This window comes from Zeugodacus cucurbitae, chromosome 4, assembly GCF_028554725.1.
Source record: "Zeugodacus cucurbitae isolate PBARC_wt_2022May chromosome 4, idZeuCucr1.2, whole genome shotgun sequence".
Classification (NCBI taxonomy): Eukaryota; Metazoa; Arthropoda; class Insecta; order Diptera; family Tephritidae; genus Zeugodacus; species Zeugodacus cucurbitae.
The window spans coordinates 22,095,461-22,118,747 of record NC_071669.1 but is presented as its reverse complement, the minus strand read 5'-3'; the positions used below and the strand labels follow the sequence as shown (position 1 = coordinate 22,118,747).

Sequence of the window (23,287 nt, the reverse complement as noted above, 5' to 3'; positions counted from 1 at the left end):
CCAGATTCAAAATACCGCTATGAAATAATGCTTCACTGGGTGCAAACTAAGAAGTTGTAGAAAAAGTAAACAAGAAAATAATGATAAGGTTGGGTCCGTACAAAAGTATTTTGTTTTAGCATGTCGCTTTCGTATCACCAAAAATGTTTCCGCTACAACAATATTCGCTTTGCTGTCGCAGCTGTGAGCTTATTTTTTCGTGTTAAAATGTTGAGGGTTTCGTCTGTTGCCAAATATCATATTTGTCGGCTAAGCTGCGCCTTCTTCTTCCTCTCTGTTTTCTGTTTGTTTCATTCATTCGTTTGCTGCTATTTTAACCTTTTAACTAATTAACTTCCGGCACAACCACTAAAAAAACAGAACATCAACAACAAAACATAGAGCAAAAGTTGTGCATATTCACTAAGACTGTTGTTGTTCTTTGTTTAACATTATAAATACAAGCGGATATTTTTTGTTGTCTATGCCTTAGTGTTGACATTTTTATACAATTAGGCGCAAAGCATTTCCCCTCGTGAATTATTTAAGTCCTGCGTACATATATAATATGAGAGAGCTGATTTTATTACTCCAACGCAAACATTTTACATTATATGCAAATGAGATAAGTACTAAGTGAGACTATTCTCGCGTATGACAAAAGTACAGGCAATGCCAAGGGCAAACGATTACAGCGGCATGCATTAAAAGATTTTCAATAAAAAATTTAAAACGAAAATCGCAAACGTCACAAATCATGTGTTCTCGAACAAAAATATTTGTCAATAAAGCCCTACAAACGTTTTTGAAGTTATACTTCTTATACGACTTCGGAAAAGGTTGCGATAATTGTTTAACGCTTCAGTGGAGAGGGAAGCATTTGTACAATTAACGCGAGAGAGAGAGTGAATGAGAGTAAAGCAGAGAACTTAAAGCACTTGCCATGCTTATGCTATTTGAGCAATTCTTGTTTTTGTAGAACAATGTTTAAATTTTTGGTTGGTGACATATTCACATGTGTACGCATATGTATGATTGTATGCTTGCGCATTATTTTTCTTTCGTTTCTGTTTCATTTCTGCGAATTCTCAACTATTTTGTGTGACTTTTGGTTGAAATACTCTGCGTTGGCCGTTGAAAAGTTAAGACTATACATCACAGGATCATTTCTGTAGTCATCTTCAATTACTTTCTTTGCAAATCGAAAGTATTAGCAAACGCGATGAGGAGATATATCATTTTATCTAGCAGCGTGAAGTTTGTGAACTTCATTTCTAATTTTGTCTTGTCGATGACCGCTCGGTTACAACGGATAACGCAGTCCATAAGTACAGTAGGGCAATTCACAATCTGGTGCAAATGGTCTTGCATATTTGCAATTGCAAATTCGATTTCATCGAAATGAAACAAGAAATTCAGACGTTGCTATTTATCACAATGAGCAAGACAAATGTCATATTCTCACTCCTCATTTAGATATAAAGGCTCCGTACGCGAGTGATGCTGATGTGACGATATCAATGTCAACAAGAATTGGCGATTTGTGTGCGATAGAATGCAAAATGAACCCTAGCGATAATCTTAATAGTAACAAGTAAGGAGGGCTAAGTTCGGGTGTAACCGAACATTTTATACTCTCGCAATTTATTTATTTAACTTTATTTATATTATATAATACACAATTTGACCCACATATTCGTCATATATATTGTATAAAATCTATTGAAAGTTGGAAACCATAATATTAGGTTAGAAGCACCGAGGTCCTCGTGTTCGATATATGGGCCTTAAAAACCTATGGTCCGATTTCGGCGATTTTTAAAATGGGGCTGCCACACTATAAACATAGTATTTGTGCAAAGTTCTGCACCGATACCTCACTAGTACTTACTTTATATATTGTAAAGTAAACGATTCAGATTCTGGTATATGGGAAGTAGGCGTGGTTGTGAAGCGATTTGGCCTATTTTCACAACATATCATTTGGATGTAAGGAAACTATTACAAACCAAGTTTCATTGAAATCGGTCAAGTAGTTCCTGAGATATGGTTTTTCACCCATAAGTGGGCGACGCCACGCCCATTTTCCATTTTGTAAAAAAATCTGAGTGCAGCTTCCATCTGCCATTTCTTATGTGAAATTTAGTGTTTCTGACGTTTTTCGTTAGTGAGTTAACCCACTTTTAGTAATTTTCAACCAAACTTTTGGGAGGTGGGCGTGGTTATTATCCGATTTCTTTCATTTTTGTACTGTACTAAGAAGTGGCTAAACAAAATGACTGCAGAAAATTTGGTTTATATAGCTCTATTGGTTTGCGAGATATGTACAAAAAACTAAGTAGGGGGCGGGGCCACGCCCACTTCCCCAAAAAAATTACATCCAAATATGCCCCTTCATAGTGCGATCCTTCATAACAAATTTTATTTACATAGCTTTATTTATGGCTTAGTTATGGCACTTTATGTGTTTTCGGTTTTCGCCATTTTGTGGGCGTGGCAGTGGTCCGATTTTGCTCATTCGAAAGCAACCTTCCTATGGTGCCAAGAAATAAGTATGCCAAGTTTCATCAAGATATCTTAATTTTTACTCAAGTTACAGCTTGCACAGACGGACGGATGGACGGACGTACGGATGGACGGACGGACAGACAGACATTCGGATTTGAACTCCACTCTTCACCCTGATCACTTTGGTATATATAACCCTGTGTCTAACTCGTTTAGTTTTGGGTGTTACAAACAACCGTTATGTGAACAAAACTATAATACTCTCTTAGCAACTTTGTTGCGAGAGTATAAAAAATTGAATTTAATTGCCATTTATACTATATCACCAAATTCATCGATGGGAGATATAAAATTGTTCATCGATAAAGCTTTATTACCGTTGTCAAATGCTGGTTCGCAAGCTTTTGCAGATATTATCGGAGAACCAGTGGAGTATAGCGAACAACCGGTACTACTTGCGGGAGATTTTAAAGTAAATTTCTCATTGCCAGAAGCTGAGCCATTACTGGCATTCCTCAGAGAGAAATGATCAATGGATGAAATGATCCTACGACAAAAGGAGGTACGACTATTGATGCTGTATTCGCGAGAAATATAGATAAAATAGATGTAAGACATTTCATATCGTATTTTAGTTATAATAATCCAATTGTAAATATTATAGATATTAATCCGTAAGAACCCAGAAATGATAATTGATTTGGACTTTGCTTTATAAAATGTGCATAATAAATTTATAAAATGTGAATTTAAGAAAGTGTTGGTCACTCCACCATATTTTTATCCTCTCCCTCTCGCTAGTTTTCTTTTATACAAAATGATATGCATTTCTTGGAATATCACTAAGAAGTATAACTTCTTCCGCGTGTAGGGACTCCATGTTTTATAAAAAAAAACTGGATATCAATGAATGTCATTATTCCTGTGAAAATACATTCGATGTCATTATGTATGAAACTCGATTTCTTTTTCATGTCCAGACGCTGAACCCATTTTTCGAAACTTTAAAAGCACAAATTGGCTGATACTGCTGCAAATTCACATTAGATATTCGTACGAAGTTCATCAATCTTCGCTTGACGTAGTCCCACAGGAAATAGTCTAACGGCGCAAAAAGCACGGCCAATTGACTGAGCCATTTCGTGAGATAATACGTTAACCAACTTGATTTTCAACATATCGATTGTGACATTCGCTGTTTGGCTTGTGACGCCATCCTATTGTTCAAGGCCATATTATCCAATATTCGGTTATCATTGAGCGGCAGCGATTCTCATTCACAGTAACGTGCCGGTCTTGATCATCACGAAAGAAGTACGGCCCAATGACGTCGCCGGCCAATAAACCGCAACAAACCTAATTTTAACGGGATGCAATAGTGACCCAAGAGTATGAAATGACAAACCTCACTGAAGAGAAATGTCAAAAGAACGGGAAAAAGATATGGCGTCGTTTGATTCCCTATCTACTTTTGTAGCGTCCCTTTTGAAAAACTCTTTATGTCTCTCTACCTCATTATATTGTTTTGCTTACGCCCTTCTTCTTTTATATGTTAGTATGATCTATTTAGACTAATAGTTTGTTTCTTCGTTTGGACACTTTCCACCCTTTTTGTGAACAGCTATTTTCGCCAAACATATATGTATTCATATTATGTCCCTACGTTTATGTCCACCACTGTACAACAAAGAGGCAAATTATGCTTGAAACTAGTGGAGTGAGCGACTATCAATGGGACTAAGCAATTGAGTTGTGATTGTATATGTTGACATTGAGATGAGAGTATACTCACATTTGTTGGCAGTTCTTTTTATGCGTACAATTAAGAGCGTGTGGCCAGTTGCCTGAAAAATAAGTAGGGTGCAAGCCGCCGCATTTATGTTTTGATTTTTATACTCTCGCAACAAAGTAGCTAAAGAGAGTTTTGTTCACATAACGGTTGTTTGTGAGTCATAAAACTAAACGAGTTAGATATAGAGTTATATATACCAAAGTGATCAGGGTGACGAGTAAAGTTCAAATCCGGATGTCTGTCTGTCCGTCCGTCTGTCCGTCCGCGCAAGCTGTAACTTGAGCAAAAGTTGAGATACCTTAATAAAACTTAGTACACGTGCTATATCAACCAAACTTTCTTTTAGGTACTACCTTATACAGTCCAAAAATGGAGGATAACGGTTTATAACTACGCCCACGTTCCGTAAAAAGATTACGTTGAAGACTACTGCTTTAATTCAGTAAGGAAAACCAAGATTTCATAATAAAGAAGGTACAGACGAGCTGCACTCAAAATGGTGGTTCCGCCCACTAATGGGTCAAAAACCATATCTTCGAAACTACTCGACCAATTTCAATGAAATTCGGTTTGTAATATTTTCCTTTCATCCCAATAATATGCTGTGAAAATAGTCCAAATCGGTTCACAACAACGCCTATTTCCTATATATAAGGTCTTGGAAGTCGATCTGAATCGTTTTCTTTAGAATATATAAAGTAAACACTAGTGAAGATATCGGAACAGAACTTTGCAAAAATAATGCATTTAAAGAGTGGCATCGCAATTCTAAAAATCGTCGGATATCGGTCTATGTGTTTTCAAGACCCTATAAAGCGAATATGAGGACCTCAGCGCTTCTAACAAATATTTTGCCGAAAATATAGGTAAGTCTCTCAGATATTTTGAATAAATTCAGAGGGAATATTTTTCTTCTAATAATATGTATCCGTGTAATGAGTGAAATCGGGTCATAACTTCCCCTAGCTCCCATATACCTAATGTTAGGAGTTTGAAACTTTCAATGGATTTTATACTATATATATGCCGAGTATGTGAGTAAAATTGTGTGTTATATTAATATATTTTGAGAGTATAAAATGTTCGGTTACACCCGAACTTAGCCCTTCCTTACCTGTTTTTGTTTTTTTTTTTCACATGGCGAATGCAAAGATACAAAAAAAGCCGCCGTAGTTGCCTGTGGTTTTTGCTGTCGTGCTCTATGCTATGCGCCGCCCCTAATTCATTTAAAGCCGACTAAGCAGTTTATAATGAACACTTCTGAGTGCGTGTTAGTGACGATTATACGCGGAATTTACGAGCGAATAAGCTTTAAGCCGCAGTTTTTTTTTTTTTAATTTCCACACAGTAGCGCGGCTTTAATGCCGTCTCCGCTCGACACTCAGCATAAACGTCATTCCCATTTTCAATGTTAATATAATTTTTAGCAGTGTATTATGTGTCGAGCACAGGCATACTGACCACTATAACTACGCAGTAGGTGACAAAAGTCAGCACACAAAATGCTGACGAAGTGACAGCTAAAAAGCGAAAAGCTCGTAAGCAGACACCCTTATCAAATATACATATTAATTATGTTATAAGAGAGAGAGAGAATGTAATAAAATGATATTGAAAGAGGTTAAGGTGGATTTTAAAATTCAAAATTTAACCACGACAATAAATAGCGAAAATCTGACCAAAAAAGTAATTTTTTATTGTTAATTTTTGTCAAAAACAAAAATTTTAATATTTTCATTTTTTCTTCGGTCATTAACTAGATTTATCCATGTACTATCGAAATATTTTTGGTTTATATATTTTGGATGAACTAATAATTTTGGATGAACCAATAATGAGTCATGCTGTCCACGACAAGAGCTTTTTTAGGACACGTCATGGGAGATGAGGTACCAACGGCTGAGTTTTCGGAATTTGTAAAATATAAGTAAGAAAGGATATAAACGAACATTTTATACTTTCGCAATTTATTATTAAAATAACACATAATTCGACCCATATATTTGGCATAAAGTCCACTAAAATATCGTGAATATAGTATATATGGGCTGTGATAATTCCTGAACCGATTTCACTTATTTTCACCACCAATGAAATCTAAGACTATATACTTTTTTCTTTTATATCTTAATTTATGGCTTAGTTATAGCACCTTATGTGTTTTTGATTTTCGCAATTTTGTGGGCGTGGAAGTGGTCCGATTTCACCCAATACCAACCTTCTCCTTCTTTTTTTTAATTGTATGGGGAAGCATCGAAAGCCGGAATGCGGAACTGTAATCCGTTAAACAAACAACCATTAGGTGAAAAAACTATAATACTCTGTGCAACATGTTGCAAGAGTACGCAAATTTTATTAATGGGTTATATACAGTTAGAATTTTCAAAAAATCGATTTTTTTTTTATTTCATTTTCTTAATGTACATATATTTAAGAATACACACAGAAAATTTCATATCGTTCCGGTGAATATTTTCAAAGTTACAAGCAAATGAAAAATTGGAAAAGACGTTTCAGAGTGCTTATAAGTACAAGGTCCAAACTTTAAACGCGTTTTTCTCAAAATGGTGTTTTCAAAGTCGGTGACCAACATTACTCGAAAACGGCTAGACCGATTAGTCTCAAATTTTAACACGACCTTCTTATATATATTTTTTAGTAATTAATCGTAGATTTTTTCTCTCCGATAAATATTTTTTTTTATAAACAATTTAAGGCCGAAATTTCGGTGTAGAATCGATGTTTTTTTTTTTGAGAAACCACCATTTTGTCCCAATATTTTATTTTGCTTATTCCTTCGATTAATTACTAGATTTGAAATTATTTTAACGAAATCTGTTTGGTTTTTTAATTTCGGATGATCCAGTTCCGAGATATAGTGGTCACCACAAAACGTCTTTTTGCCGAAATATAGGTAAGTCTCTCAGATATTTTGAATAAATTCAGAGGGAATATTTTTCTTCTAATAATATGTATCCGTGTAATGAGTGAAATCGGGTCATAACTTCCCCTAGCTCCCATATACCTAATGTTAGGAGTTTGAAACTTTCAATGGATTTTATACTATATATATGCCGAGTATGTGAGTAAAATTGTGTGTTATATTAATATATTTTGAGAGTATAAAATGTTCGGTTACACCCGAACTTAGCCCTTCCTTACCTGTTTTTGTTTTTTTTTTTCACATGGCGAATGCAAAGATACAAAAAAAGCCGCCGTAGTTGCCTGTGGTTTTTGCTGTCGTGCTCTATGCTATGCGCCGCCCCTAATTCATTTAAAGCCGACTAAGCAGTTTATAATGAACACTTCTGAGTGCGTGTTAGTGACGATTATACGCGGAATTTACGAGCGAATAAGCTTTAAGCCGCAGTTTTTTTTTTTTTAATTTCCACACAGTAGCGCGGCTTTAATGCCGTCTCCGCTCGACACTCAGCATAAACGTCATTCCCATTTTCAATGTTAATATAATTTTTAGCAGTGTATTATGTGTCGAGCACAGGCATACTGACCACTATAACTACGCAGTAGGTGACAAAAGTCAGCACACAAAATGCTGACGAAGTGACAGCTAAAAAGCGAAAAGCTCGTAAGCAGACACCCTTATCAAATATACATATTAATTATGTTATAAGAGAGAGAGAGAATGTAATAAAATGATATTGAAAGAGGTTAAGGTGGATTTTAAAATTCAAAATTTAACCACGACAATAAATAGCGAAAATCTGACCAAAAAAGTAATTTTTTATTGTTAATTTTTGTCAAAAACAAAAATTTTAATATTTTCATTTTTTCTTCGGTCATTAACTAGATTTATCCATGTACTATCGAAATATTTTTGGTTTATATATTTTGGATGAACTAATAATTTTGGATGAACCAATAATGAGTCATGCTGTCCACGACAAGAGCTTTTTTAGGACACGTCATGGGAGATGAGGTACCAACGGCTGAGTTTTCGGAATTTGTAAAATATAAGTAAGAAAGGATATAAACGAACATTTTATACTTTCGCAATTTATTATTAAAATAACACATAATTCGACCCATATATTTGGCATAAAGTCCACTAAAATATCGTGAATATAGTATATATGGGCTGTGATAATTCCTGAACCGATTTCACTTATTTTCACCACCAATGAAATCTAAGACTATATACTTTTTTCTTTTATATCTTAATTTATGGCTTAGTTATAGCACCTTATGTGTTTTTGATTTTCGCAATTTTGTGGGCGTGGAAGTGGTCCGATTTCACCCAATACCAACCTTCTCCTTCTTTTTTTTAATTGTATGGGGAAGCATCGAAAGCCGGAATGCGGAACTGTAATCCGTTAAACAAACAACCATTAGGTGAAAAAACTATAATACTCTGTGCAACATGTTGCAAGAGTACGCAAATTTTATTAATGGGTTATATACAGTTAGAATTTTCAAAAAATCGATTTTTTTTTATTTCATTTTCTTAATGTACATATATTTAAGAATACACACAGAAAATTTCATATCGTTCCGGTGAATATTTTCAAAGTTACAAGCAAATGAAAAATTGGAAAAGACGTTTCAGAGTGCTTATAAGTACAAGGTCCAAACTTTAAACGCGTTTTTCTCAAAATGGTGTTTTCAAAGTCGGTGACCAACATTACTCGAAAACGGCTAGACCGATTAGTCTCAAATTTTAACACGACCTTCTTATATATATTTTTTAGTAATTAATCGTAGATTTTTTCTCTCCGATAAATATTTTTTTTTTTATAAACAATTTAAGGCCGAAATTTCGGTGTAGAATCGATGTTTTTTTTTTTGAGAAACCACCATTTTGTCCCAATATTTTATTTTGCTTATTCCTTCGATTAATTACTAGATTTGAAATTATTTTAACGAAATCTGTTTGGTTTTTTAATTTCGGATGATCCAGTTCCGAGATATAGTGGTCACCACAAAACGTCTTTTTTGAGAGGAGCTCCTGGAGATCAGCTGTAAGTCTGTTTCAAATAAATATTTTTACTAGTACTAAGTCTTAAAATACAGTTAAAAGATACCATAATATGTGTATAAATTTTTGGATCAATGAATTAAAAAGTTTTCTCGGAAAAAATTCTGGAAAATTCACTTTTTTTCGGCCGTCTAACTGTATATAACCCCTTAAGGGATTAGGGGTAGTAGTCTTTTTTTTGCATTTGCGTTAAGTGTAATCTTAAAAATATTCTCTGAAATTTGAAGTAGAGCCCTCCACTCCAACACGCTAGTGTGAAACTTTAAATGCGTTTTTCTCGAAACTATGTTTTTTGAACTGGTGACAACTGTAACTCGAAAACCGTTTAGTAGATTTTAATGAAATTTATACAGATTTTATAATACATAATAATCCTGGTCCTGATTTTTTTTTTTGGTTTTTAAAAATTTCAATTTTTTAAGACAAATTAACTGTTGATTTTTTCCAGGCCCATGATTATCTACAGTAATTTTCCGATATAACGAATATTCGTTTTACCGTATACCGCTTATAACGAACAAGCAAATTTGTTACATTGAGTACCTTAAATAGTGAATATCGGGGATTTGTAAGTACTCGGTTTAACGAACAACATGATGAAGACATATGAAGAAAGAGAAAAAATCGAATAATATCGAACCAGAATTAAAAATATAACTTGAAAAAATCAAAAGAAATGTGTGATTTGAAAAAATCTTGAATTTGATAAAAAAACTTAAAATTATTGATCAGTACCAAATAGTAGAATAAGAGTCAGAATTGGTCCATTTTGGAAGAATTTAGCTGATTTGAATTATTCTATTATGGTTTTTTAATTTTTTAACAAATAATATATAAAACAATTTATTAAACTGCAATGTACGGATATTTAACTAATTTTTATTGAAAACATACCTCAAGTGAGTACTCGAATTAACGAAAAATTCGATTTAACGAATAGACCTGACAATTAATGTGTTCGTTATTTCGGAAAACTATTGTATTTATAAAACTAATTTTTTTTATCAGATTGATTTTAGATGAATCTCCAAGGACTATGATTGTCACCGCAAGGAACTTATTTTGAAACTGGGTCAACACCGACAGCTATAACTTTGGAAATTATAATTTTTTTTCAAATTTTCGTGACTTTAACTCAAAACATTGTATAATAATGCCATATTATTGTTTTTGTAAAATAACATTAAAATTAATAATAGCAAAAAAAAAATACTGAAAATTTTCATTTTTTTGTGTCTCTGACTACCTCTAACCCCTTAAATATGTATGTATCTTTGATGTTTAAATGAAATATATGATTGCATACCTTTAAAAACAATTGTAAAACGTCTCTTGTTTTCAACCTCTGAAACCTACCTAAACCCTTAAGAGAAAATAAATAATTCTAGATTATTTTTAGGTTGATAATGAATATTAGAAAATTTTATCAAAAACTTTCTTCGAGATCGCTTATTAGCAATCATTGAATTTTTAAAGCTTCTCAACTTACAGCTTAGTACTTAATTGATCTTTTCTACTCATTCATAATGTCAGTTAGCTAGCAAGCCATTCACTACATTATTCTATGATTCGTTTACCTCAGTGTCTATGTCTTTACATAAGATATCTCTGAGCTATCTTCATGAAATTCACTGAGCGTCTTTTTCTATAATAAGTTTAAAGAAATTGTTAAAATTAATAAAAATGGTGCACAAGGCAGCGACAAGACAAAACACAACCCGAAAAACATATATAAAGATAACACAAAAGCAAGCGACTAATATTCACCAAAAAAATTGTAGAATAATAATTGCAGCAATGCGTGCAATAAGTGCGTGGAAATTAAATTTTATAACGCCTGCAATGCGCATAAAAATATTAAACTGTAATAACAATGAAATATGCAACACAAACGAAGTTTGCAATGGCCAAAGGTTGAGGCATAGCAAAATCTCTAAATACGCATAATAATAAAACCGTTAAAAAATAATCAAATTTCATATTAAAGAAATGGCAAAATACAAATTCAAATGTTAACATTCTGCGGGCACGTATACGCCATGACGCACCACAATGAGAACGCAGCGCACGTAATGCGGCACATTAGCGATTATGTTTGCCACCTGCATGCAGTGTGGCCGCAACTGTTAAACTTTTATTAGCACAGTTATGAGCTTCACATTTCGTTTTCGTAAGTACTTATAGTAATGTGAAAAGCATTTCAATAATGAAAATTTTGCATACGATCCTTGGCAGTAGCCAAAAAATATTGTCATACGAGATGTTTTGAAATAGAAATGTCTTGATTGAGTATGTCACTCAAATATTCCAAGTTTCAGTCGCCACTTGCATACATACTTAGGATGAAGTGAAGCTACTAAAAGCGTATTAAACTTCTAGTCAACTTCCACAATTAAGGGAATATATTGCGACAATAGACAATTAGCTCCATATATTCGGCATTAAATTTTCTAGAATAACACAAATCATTATATTTATTAAATGGGGCTGGACCGATTATACATACTAATTTTCGCCACCAAGCTACATAATATTCTAGCCACTCTATGCGTTATTTATGGTCAAATCCTGAGTTTTCTTGATAAAATTATGTGGAAGCAGGTTTTGGAGTATAGAGCTTGCGCTAACCTCAATATACTCAATATGTATGTGATTGGCGTTGCAACCGTTTAGCCGGTTATAGCCGAATCGACGATAGTGCGCCACCTCTCTCTCTCCTTCGCAGTTCGAAGCCAGTTGGAGATCCCAAGTGTAACCAGGTCGCTCTCTACCTGGTCCCTCCAACGGAGTGGAGGCCTTCCCCTTCCTCGGCTTCCTCCGGCGGGTACTGCATCGAACACTTTCAGGGCTGGAGTGTTTTCGTCCATTCGGACAACATGACCTAGCCAGCGTAGCCGCTGTCTTTTTATTCGCTGAACTATGTCAATGTCGTCGTATAACTCGTACAGCTCATCGTTCCATCGTCTGCGGTATTCGCCGTTGCCAATGTTTAAGAGACCATAAATCTTCCGCAAAACCTTTCTCTCGAAAACTACCCTCCTAGTGCCGTCTCATCGGATGTTGACATCGTCCAAGCTTCTGCACCGTAAAGCAGGACGGGAATGATAAGCGACTTGTAGAGTTTGGTTTTTGTTCGCCGAGAGAGGACTTTACTTTTCAATTTGCTACTTAGTCCATAGTAGCACCTGTTGGCAAGAGTGATTCTGCTTTGGATTTCAAGGCTGACATTGTTATTGCTGTTAACGCTGGTTCCCAGGTATACGAAATTATCTACGACCTCGAAGTTGTGACTGTCAACAGTGACGTGGGAGCCAAGACGCGAATGCGCCGACTGTTTGCTTGATGACAGGAGATATTTCGTCTTGTCCTCATTCACCTCCAGACCCATTCGCTTCGCCTCCTTATCCAGGCGAGAAAAAGCAGAACAAACGGCGCGGGTGTTGTTGCCAATGATATCGATATCATCTTATAATTTTCTCTAGCATCAAGTTAAAGAAGTCGCACGATAGTGAGTCACCTTGTCTGAAACCTCGTCTGGTATCGAACGGCTCGGAGAGGTCCTTCCCAATCCTGACGGAGCTTTTGGTCTTGCTCAACGTCAGCTTACACAGCCGTATTAGTTTTGCGGGGATACCAAATTCAGACATCGCGGCGTAAAGGCAGCTCCTTTTCGTGCTGTCGAAAGCAGCTTTAAAATCGACAAAAGGGTGGTGTGTGTCGCTCCTCTTTTCACGGGTCTTCTCCAAGATTTGGCGCATGGTGAATATCTGGTCAGTTGTCGATTTTCCAGGTCTAAAGCCACACTGATAAGGTCCAATCAGTTTGTTGACGGTGGGCTTTAGTCTTTCACACAGTACGCTCGATAGAACCTTGTATGCGATATTTAGGAGGCTGATCCCATGGTAATTGGCGCAGATTGTGGGACCTCCCTTTTTATGGATTGGGCAGAGCACACTGAGATTCCAATCGTCAGGCATGCTTTCTTCCGACCATATTCTGCAAAGAAGCTGATGCATGCACCTTATCAGTTCTTCGCCGCCGTATTTGAATAGTTCTGCCGGTAATCTATCGGCCCCCGCTGCTTTGTTGTTCTTCAAGCGGGTAATTGCTATTCGAATTTCTTCATGGTCGGGTAATGGAAATCTGTTCCATCGTCATGGATTGGGGGATCGGGTTCGCACCAAAGACACCTTCTTTACCCACCCTGGCGTTAAAATCGCCAAGCACGATTTTGACATCGTGGCGGGGGCAGCGCTCATAGGTGCGTTCTAGGCGCTCATAGAAAGCATCGTTGGTCACATCGTCCTTCTCTTCCGTTGGGGCGTGGGCGCAAATCAGCGATATGTTGAAGAACCTCGCTTTGATGCGGATTGTGGCTAGACGTTCATCCACCGGAGTGAATGCCAGGACTCGACGACGGAGTCTCTCTCCCACCACGAATCCCACACCGAATTAGCGCTCCTTTATATGGCCCCTGTAGTAGATGTCACAAGGACCCACCTTCTTCCGTCCTTGTACCGTCCATCGCATTTCTTGGATAGCGGTGATGTCAGCCTTTACTCTTACGAGGACATCAACCAGCTGGGCAGAGGCACCTTCCCAATTAAGGGTCCGGACATTCCAGGTGCATGCCCTTAAATCGTAGTCCGTTAAACGTTTGCAGTGGTCGTCATCAAAATTGGGGTCTCTAATCCGAGGCTGTTTTGTTCTTTTCATTGGGGGGTGTTTTTATGTGGTGGGTCCCAAACTCTACGTACAACCGCATAAGCGGGTTTCGCCTTCTCACTTTAGCTCGCCTTCAAACGGATGTCTGTTGGCTACCCAGAGGATACTTGGTCTAAAACCGGAAGTCGTGAGCTGCTTGAACCATGTGGAGAAGAATCGTTTCTGGTCACTCCCAAGTGAATGACAATCAAAAACTTTCCTCATTTACGTGAACTTCTACACATGATCCAATCCTCCTAATTGTGTGTTATATTAATAAAATTAAATAAATAAAAAAATAGTATAAAATGTTCGGTGACACCCGAACTTAGCCCTTCCTTACTTGTTAGTATTACTTTTAGAAATTTTGGGAATTCCAAAGGAAGGTGCAGCAAACCTTTAATGTGCAGTAATATTTGTTTGAATATATATATTTATATTCGATATACGTGCCCAAATGTGCGTCCGGTGTATAATTATTTTGAAGCGATAAGAACTATAAAAAGTGTATAAGTACATGTAATAAATGTACAAATATACAAAACGTATATATACAATAAATAATATAATAAAAAGTTAAGCAAATTATTTTTCTACATTGCTGTAAATATGCGAGTGCAAATACTTTTTGTTATTTCTACACTACATTGTATTTAAGCGATAACGAAATATGCGAAAAAAATAAAACAATTCTGGCGACGACGACGACGGCAGGTTTGCTGCTTTCTGATTGTTCAAGACGGCTGCGCTGTTTGTATACGGCAGTTATCGGCCAGAGACCATGATTGCACTCAGCCATGACTCATGACCCATAAATTATTCGAATGTACGTTAGATACATAGTATGTGCATTGAGTTTATAATTGCATATGTATTTGAAAAGATAAGAACTTACATTTGTTATAAAAATACCGCTTAGCTTGACTGTTTTGGCAGTTGTAGAAACATGAGTGTTACAACACGTTGCGAAATTATAAAAAAAAATTAATATAGTTGTCTTAATCGAACGATAACAGATATAGCAAAATAAAGCTGAGGAATACAAATCAATATATTCTTCATGCTAGCACTGTATATACCAATACCGATAGCCATCATAATAATCACAACATTATCAGTTAAAAATATGACGATTACTTTGAAACAAATATGTGTTATATACAGCCAGTCAGAGGGATGGAGCCACAAGAGCGAGGTTAACCAGTTTAACGAAGGGTTAGGGGAGGGTGTATGCTTAAATCCGGTTTCGACGGAATTTTAAAGAAAAGATAACACAAGATTAGACCGCATATTATTATAAGAAAAGGGTAACCTTTAACTAAAATAACTAAAATAATTAGCCCTTGGCGTTAAGGTCATATTCGATATCTGAGTCCTTGATATATTCCAACATTGACATTTTTTATGTCCGGTGCAACATTCCTCTTTGGTTCGTCATCGGTTTTCACATTTTTCTAAATTTATTAAAAAAAATAGTGAGCTTGTTCCCCTCCATTACAAAGTGTAATATAAAATTGATATTTATTTATAAATGTTTGGGTTACAAAAGCATTAAAAATATAAAAGAGTAATGATTCAAAGAAAGAATTATTATTATTAGTTATTAGCTCTTCATCTCTTCATTTCTTCAAGTTCAAAACTCCTGTAGTCTCTAGTTTTTCCAATGACAAATCTTTCACAACCGCTATGAAGTCAGGCACTGAACAGGCATAACAGTAACCTTTTTCAATATTTGCTTTGTCCCAGTTTATACAATTAATGTCGTTCGATATATCTTTTGCGACAACATACCCACCGGTCCTCACTTTTTCAATTGTTAAATAAGGATTATTAACACCAACAATTACGATTCCTTCACGCGACTTTGAATCGATAAGAATACGAAAGAAAAGTTTCGGCACTGGTATCGTACGATTGTTTTGCTCATCAAGGTTTAGATATAATTCTCGTTGTACACCATTAATGTCTGGCAAAGTGCATATGCCACAGACACCGGTCCAGCAAAGCAGTGTCGTTTCATAGTTGTTCGCAAACTCGCGTATACAATTCGCAAGAAGGAACCAGTTCCCATGCTTAAATGAATTCCATTGTGGCGCCACATTCACGAAATGGCAGGTGCCTATTTGTTGATCCCAATATATTTGGTCGACTTTGGTCGACCAAATGTCCACGTTGCAAGTACTTTTTTGTTGTTACGTAATCCGACGCATTCATGCCAAGTATTCGGGTGAAAGTTTGAATTTGTTTTTTCTGTGTGTAACACTCATCAACCGGCAACGCCAAAAAACCAGTTGGTACGATGAGAATTGTCGTTCCGCAGTGGAGAGAAAACAGACTGCCTACATCGCAACGTTGCACACAACACGTTCGGGGTGGGATAGATATCGAGAACTGAAGAGGGAAGCGAGACGCATTTGCAGACGTAAAAAGAAAGAGGCCAAAATGCGTGAGTATGAAAAGCTTGAAAAGCTGGCCGACATGGGTAATGCTCGAAAATTTTATGAAAAGATGAGGCGATTTACAGAAGGTTTCAAGACCGGAGCATTATCATGTAGGGACCGAGGAGGTAATCTGGTAAAGGATGTCCAGAGCATACTGGGATTATGGAGGGAACACTTCTCTGACCTGCTGAATGGCAGTGAAAGTACAACACCAGGAGTTGGCGAACCCGATTCCCCAATCGATGACAATGGAATAGATGTTACCGCTTGAAGAACAACAAAGCAGCGGGGGCCGATGGATTACCGGCCGAGCTATTCACATACGGCGGCGAAGAACTGATAAGGTGCATGCATCAGCTTCTTTGTAGAATATGGTCGGCATACCTGACAATTGGAATCTTAGTGTGCTCTGCCCAATCCATAAGAAGGGAGACCCCACCATCTGCGGCAACTACCGTGGTATAAGTCTCCTCAATATCGCATATAAGGTTTTGTCGAGCGTATAGTGTGAAAGACTAAAGCCCACCGTCAACGAACTGATTGGACCTTATCAGTGTGGCTTTAGACCTGGAAAATCTACAATGGACCAGATATTCACCAAGCGCCAAATCTTGGAAAAGACCCGAGAGAGAAGAATCGATACTCACCATCTTTTTATCGATTTTAAAGCTGGCTTCGATAGCACGAAAAGGAGCTGCCTTTATGCCGCGATGTCTGAATTTGGTATCCCTGCAAAACTAATACGGCTATGTAAGCTGACGTTGAGCAATACCAAAAGCTCCGTCAGGATCGGGAAGGACCTCTCCGAGCCGTTCGATACCAAATGAGGCTTCAGACAGGGTGACTCACTATCGTGCGACTTCTTCAATCTATAGCTGGAAAAAATAATACGAGCTGCAGAGCTAAATAGAGAGGGTACAATCTTCTACAAGAGTGTACAGCTCCTGGCGTATGCCGATGATATTGATATCATCGGAAGCAACAACCGCGCCGTTTGTTCTGCGTTTTCCAGACTAGATAAAGAAGCGAAGCGTATGGGTCTGGTGGTGAATGAGGACAAGACGAAATATCTCCTGTCATCAAACAAACAGTCAGCGCACTTGCGTCTTGGCTCCCACGTCACTGTTGACAGTCATAACTTTGAAGTTGTAGATAATTTCGTTTATCTGGGAACCAGCATTAACAACACCAACAATGTCAGCCTTGAAATCCAACGCAGAATCACTCTTGCCAACAGGGGCTACTTTGGACTGAGTAGGCAATTGAAAAGTAAAATCCTCTCTCGACGAACCAAAATCAAACTCTATAAGTCGCTCATTATTCCCGTCCTGATGTATGGCGCTGAAGCGTGGACGATGACAACATCCGATGAGACGACTCTTGGGGTTTTCGAAAGAAAGGTTTTGTGCAAGATTAATGGTCCTCTAAACATTGGCAACGGCGAATACCGCAGACGATGGAACGATGAGCTGTACAATTTATACGACGACATTGACATAGTTCAGCGAATAAAAAGACAGCGGCTACGCTGGCTAGGTCATGTTGTACGGATGGAAGAAAACACTCCAGCTCTGAAAGTATTCGATGCAGTACCCGCTGGAGGAAGCCGCGGAAGAGGACGACCTCCACACCGGTGGAAAGACCAAGTGCAAAGTGACCTGGCTTCACTTGGTGTTTCCAGTTGGCGCCAAAAAGCAAAAGGGAGGAATGAGTGGCGCGCTCTGGTGGATTCGGCTATAATCGCTTAAAGCGGTTCCTACGCCAAATATATATATATATAACACTCATCAACGTTTACGCCACGAAAGAATTCTCCAGTAATGTAATTTTCGCGTGGTACATTATGTTTACAGTTCTTGGTTCCAGGGTAAATAGTATGCTCGGCATAAGAAGTTTTTTGGTAATTTTCGTCGAAACATACATTAATTGTGGGCAAAACTCCATCAGGAAATTGATGGGCGACCTTCAGCAATTCAGTACCACCGCTACAGAGCATTCCTGTGCGCATTGGGAATGGTCTTTGCATGCTGTTGCATTTGATATTTTCGTATTTCACCACTTTGCCGTCTATAATAAAATTTTTGTCGCCGACACATTTCGCCTTCAGTGTTTGTCCGTCGAATGGTTTGGCAAACTTTTCGGCACAGCGCAGATACACCTCGCGCCCATGAGGTATTACAATGTTACCGCTTGCAGTAGGCTCTATGTACTCCATTTTGTCGAGTGGTGTAACTATCGGTGAAGTCATCTTCATGTCCTTATTTATGTTGATATTACAAGATGAACACCCTAGTTCGTCCTTGATTGTATTTTGGCCTCGTGAATCGCCACTATTAGTAATTTTTTTTCTTCCATCCATTTTCTTTCACTAACTCTCCTCCTCTGTTAGCTTGTTTTGAAGTGTTGTTCCTTATATAGCCTTTTGTTACCGGCACGATCACCCACAATTGAGGGCGTGCTTAAAAGCTGATTACTTACATTGCACATAGTTCTCTCATTATATTTCTGTGTTCATATAGGTTGGTTACTAATTGAAGTGCCATACTAGTGTGTCATATTACATTATTGAGTAGTCAGGGATGTTATTTTGATACCTTAGTAAATTCAATGGAAATCCGAATTAAAACTTTCGGTAAATTGTAAGTATTGAATGAAAAGCTCAAACAGGGGTTTATTGTATATTCTTTTAAATATCATTTAAAGTAATATACAAGTTGATAGGATTGGATTCGAAGATCGCCTATTAAGAGGCAAACAATATTATAGCAGAAACATTTGAAACCGCCATTCAAACAAATAAAAATTGAAAACAATAAAAAATTTCAATGAATGTGAAGAACTTATCTTCATTTTTCAAGGAAAATTATAAAACCAATTATTATTTGTACTAGTTCACTTTATTTATCAATGATGTCGTGTGTCTTAGTTGAAATTCATAACCTGCTTTTTGTATGATCTGGTAACAATGTGAATTATTATAAAAATGGTAACTTTGAGTCGCTCTCACACTGACACACGTAGGATACACCTTTATCACTAACAATGGGGATTCCCCGATCTTTAGCCTCTCTTTGATTAGCCGCACCATAACTCACAATTGAGACCAAATTAAATGTTGAAAACTCTACAATGTTGAGCGACATGTACAATATTTGTTCTCTCATTTTCCGTTTGCGGATAAGCTTTTTCCTCTTTTCAAGCTTTTGCCTTGATTGTGTAAGGTGGTACATTGTGTTGCCAGCTTATCCAAATTAAGTTTAATACTCTTAATACTTGAGACTCTTAAAATTTCTGTAGGGAATTTGACGAATCATTTTATACAAATATCACTTGAAATGGTATACTCCCGCCACATGTTGCACAGAGTATTATAGTTTTGTTCACATAACGGTTGTTTGTGTCACCAAGAAATAAAAGAGTTAGATATGGGGTTATATATATATAAATGATCAGGATGACGAGTGGATTAGAAATCCGGATGTCTGTCCGTCTGTCTGTCTGTCCGTCTGTCCGTGCAAGCGATAACTTGAGTAAAAATGAAGATATCTTAATGAAACTTGGAACACATATTCCTTGGCACCCTGAGGAGGTTGCCTTCGAAAATGGGCAAAATCGGTCCACTGCCACGCCCACGAAATGGCGAAAACCGAAAACCTATACAGCGTCATAACTAAGCCATAAATAAAGTTATGAAAATAAAATTTGAAACATAGGATCGCAATAGGGAGGAGCACATTTGGATGTAATTTTTTTTTAAGTGGGCGTGACCCCGCCCCCAAATAGGTTTTATGCATATAACTCGCAAACCAATAAAGCTATATAAACCAAACCTTCTGCAGTCGTTTCTTTTTCCCATTTCCTTATACAGTCCAAAAATTAAAGAAATCGGATAATAACCACGCCCACTTCCCATACAAAGGTTAGGTTGAAAATTACTAAAATTGGGTTAACTCACTAACGAAAAACGTCAGAAACACTAAATTTCACATAAGTAATGACAGATGGAAGATGCACTCAGGTTTTTTTACAAAATAGAAAATGGCGTGGCGTCGCCCACTTATGGGTAAAAAACCATATCTCAGGAACTACTGGACCGATTTCAATGAAACTTGGTTAGTAATAGTTTTCTTACATCCCAATGATATGTTGTGAAAATAGGCCAAATCGCTTCACAACCACGCCTACTTCCCATATACCAGAACTTTGAAGACGATCTGAATCGTTTACTTTACAATATATAAAGTAAGCACTAGTGAGGTATCGGTGCAGAAATACTATGCACAAATACTATGTTAATAGTGTGGCAGCCCCATTCTAAAAATCGCCAAAATCGGACCATAGGTTTTCAAGGCCCCATGTATCGAACATGAGGACTTCGGTGCTTCTATCCTAATATTATGGTTTCCAACTTTCAATGGACTTTATACACTATATATGACGAATATGCGGGTCAAATTGTGTATTATATAATATAAATAAAGTTAAATAAATAAATTGTGAGAGTATAAAATGTTCGGTTACACCCAAACTTAGCTCTTCCTTACTTGTTTTTTACTTCATTTGTGCATTCGAATATATGCGCCAGCAGTTGTAAATATAACGGCGTGGTTTTTAAAAACCGTTGCACGTAAGGCGGACGCCATCATTAATGTACGTACATAGGTTTATATAAATGTAAGCATTTGAGCACATATCTTCGATAATTTAGTGCCAACTTATAGTCTGTCGCGCATAATCGTGTGTTACAGGTACCGTTATACGACGCTCAATTTACATTTATCCGTGGTTGGGTCCTTATGTACATATGTAAGCAGACAATGCTTTACAGCAAAATGTTGCTTGCAATACGAATTGTATCCACTTTCATTGAATGGCTATCATAGGAGGTGAGAACTAACACATAGGCACACGCGTACACATATATATTGGTATATCAACCATATGAGCATGTGCAACTACACACACATACATAGACAGCTTCTAAAGAATTCTCATGCATTATTTAACCATAAAAACACGTTTATTGATTTACCCGTGGAAAAAAGTCTGAGATCCAGAACAATTTCAGCAGACATTTGTGAACACGCACACATACCCACATTTACATACACAAGTATATATGTACTATATATGATATTTATATGTATTTACCCGCAACAATGGCAGCAATAAAGCCCGGTGAGTGTGTCGTGGTATCAATGACTGTTACTATGCTAAGCCGATTAGACTAGCACAAGTGTCGGATCACAGGTGTTTTAGTAAAGCTGCTGGAAACCTCAACACGCATATATATTTACAAATACATAGAGAATATATAGAGAAATACTTCAGCGCATGCATAATGATATAAGGCAGTGTATATGGTTTGCATTGTTTCGAATTTTCATACTCTTACTTTTTATTGTTAGGCTTAAATGCATTATTTTATTGATATAAACATGCCACAAGTGTCTTTTATTTTGTTTCTACTTTTTGTTTTAAGTTGACTTAAGCAATCAATGAGTTTTAACAATGTAGCACAATTTGAATATTTTGATTTTTTTGTTTCGAAGCTTAATCCGAAGTAACTTCCTGTAATAATTCAAGACAATTCATATTTTTTCCCTTTATTCTTCACAAGCTCCTCAACCGTTTAAGTGATTCTTCTCGAAAACACCTGGGTTTTTAACCGATCATATTGTGCCTTAATGACTATATAAACGCATTACTTCATTGTTTACCAATATTCCATCATTTTACGCGTTAGCTAATATGTGAAGGTACATAAACCTCTCGCTATACTCTCGAAGTTCTCAAGGGAAGGGGATTTTTTACGGTAAATCAAAAAATAATTATTAAAAATGGTAAAGTTTAAGCAATTAACGAATTAGATGCGTTCGGACATATTCACTTAAAAAAGGTTCACGCAGTGATGAATTGCCGAAAGTTTTAATAAAAGCCAGATCGCAATATGGAGAGAGTTGAAAAAATAATTTTGAATATTTACAATTGTGATCCCTTCAAATCTTTACCAAATATTTGAGCACAACATATAAAAGAAGGCAAGAAAGTCCCCACAGTAAGGTGCCCACTGTCAGTAACAAATGGCGCCATGCAAATATTCACGTCTGTGCAAGCGATAACTTGTGTAAAAATGGAGATATCCTAATGAAACTTGGTACACATATTGGTACTATGGGCGAAATCGGACCACTGCCACGCCCACCAAATGGCGAAAACCAAAAAAACATAAAGTGTCATAACTATGCCATAAATTAAGCTATGAAAGTGAAATTTGGTACAAAGGATCATTTTAGGAAAGGGATATTTGTATGAAATTTTTTTAAGGAGTAAGCGTGGCCCCGCCCCCAAATAGGTTTTTTGTATATATCTCGCAAACTAATAAAGCTATATATACCCAACTTTCTGCAGTCGGTTCTCTTACGTACCCCACCACACACCATGTAAATAATTGAAATAGGATTATAACCACCTCCCATACAAATGTTAGGTTGAAAATTACTAAAAGTGCGTAAACTCACTAACGAAAAACGTCAGCAACACTAAATTTTACAGAAGAAATAGCAGAAAGCAGCTGCACTCAGATTTTTTTACCAAATGGACCACTTATGGGTCAAAAACCATATCTCAGGAACTACTCGACAGGTTTCAATGAAATTCGGTATATAATATTTTCTTAACACCCTGATGACACTCCCCATATAACTCTATTACAAGATATTGCATATTTGGTACCTTCTTGGTTTTTACTATGGGCAACGTACTACACGTTAGTTTTATGATATTTATATTTTCGGAATGTATATACCAATAGCCATAAGATTTACCCCGGGTGGCATAATATTGATGCAAAAGAGAAGAAACTCTATA

General features: G+C 36.8%; 1 protein-coding gene and 1 pseudogene across 1 annotated transcript; one reads left to right on the top strand and one right to left on the bottom strand.

Annotated features, from left to right (window-relative positions):
* The first annotated feature begins 1,123 nt into the window (after positions 1–1,123).
* Positions 1,124–1,309, top strand: LOC128921847 (small nucleolar RNA U3; annotated as a pseudogene).
* Positions 1,310–14,927: 13,618 nt separating this feature from the next.
* On the bottom strand, positions 14,928–18,959 carry LOC114804266 (uncharacterized). Its single transcript, XM_054229116.1, has 2 exons — positions 18,180–18,959; positions 14,928–16,159 (listed from the first exon to the last, which is right to left on the bottom strand). Exons 1-2 carry the CDS (start codon positions 18,774–18,776, stop codon positions 15,596–15,598), a joined length of 1,161 nt encoding a protein of 386 aa, XP_054085091.1. The 5' UTR covers positions 18,777–18,959; the 3' UTR covers positions 14,928–15,595.
* Between the last annotated feature and the right edge of the window lie 4,328 nt (positions 18,960–23,287).

Excerpts from the sequence above, each read along its gene's own strand:
- LOC114804266 (XM_054229116.1), bottom strand. The coding sequence starts at position 18,776 with ATGGATGGAAGAAAAAAAATTACTAATAGTGGCGATTCACGAGGCCAA. Across the intron at positions 16,160-18,179 it reads GTTATATATATATATATTTG|AGTACTTGCAACGTGGACAT; the intron begins GCGTAGGAACCG and ends TAACAACAAAAA.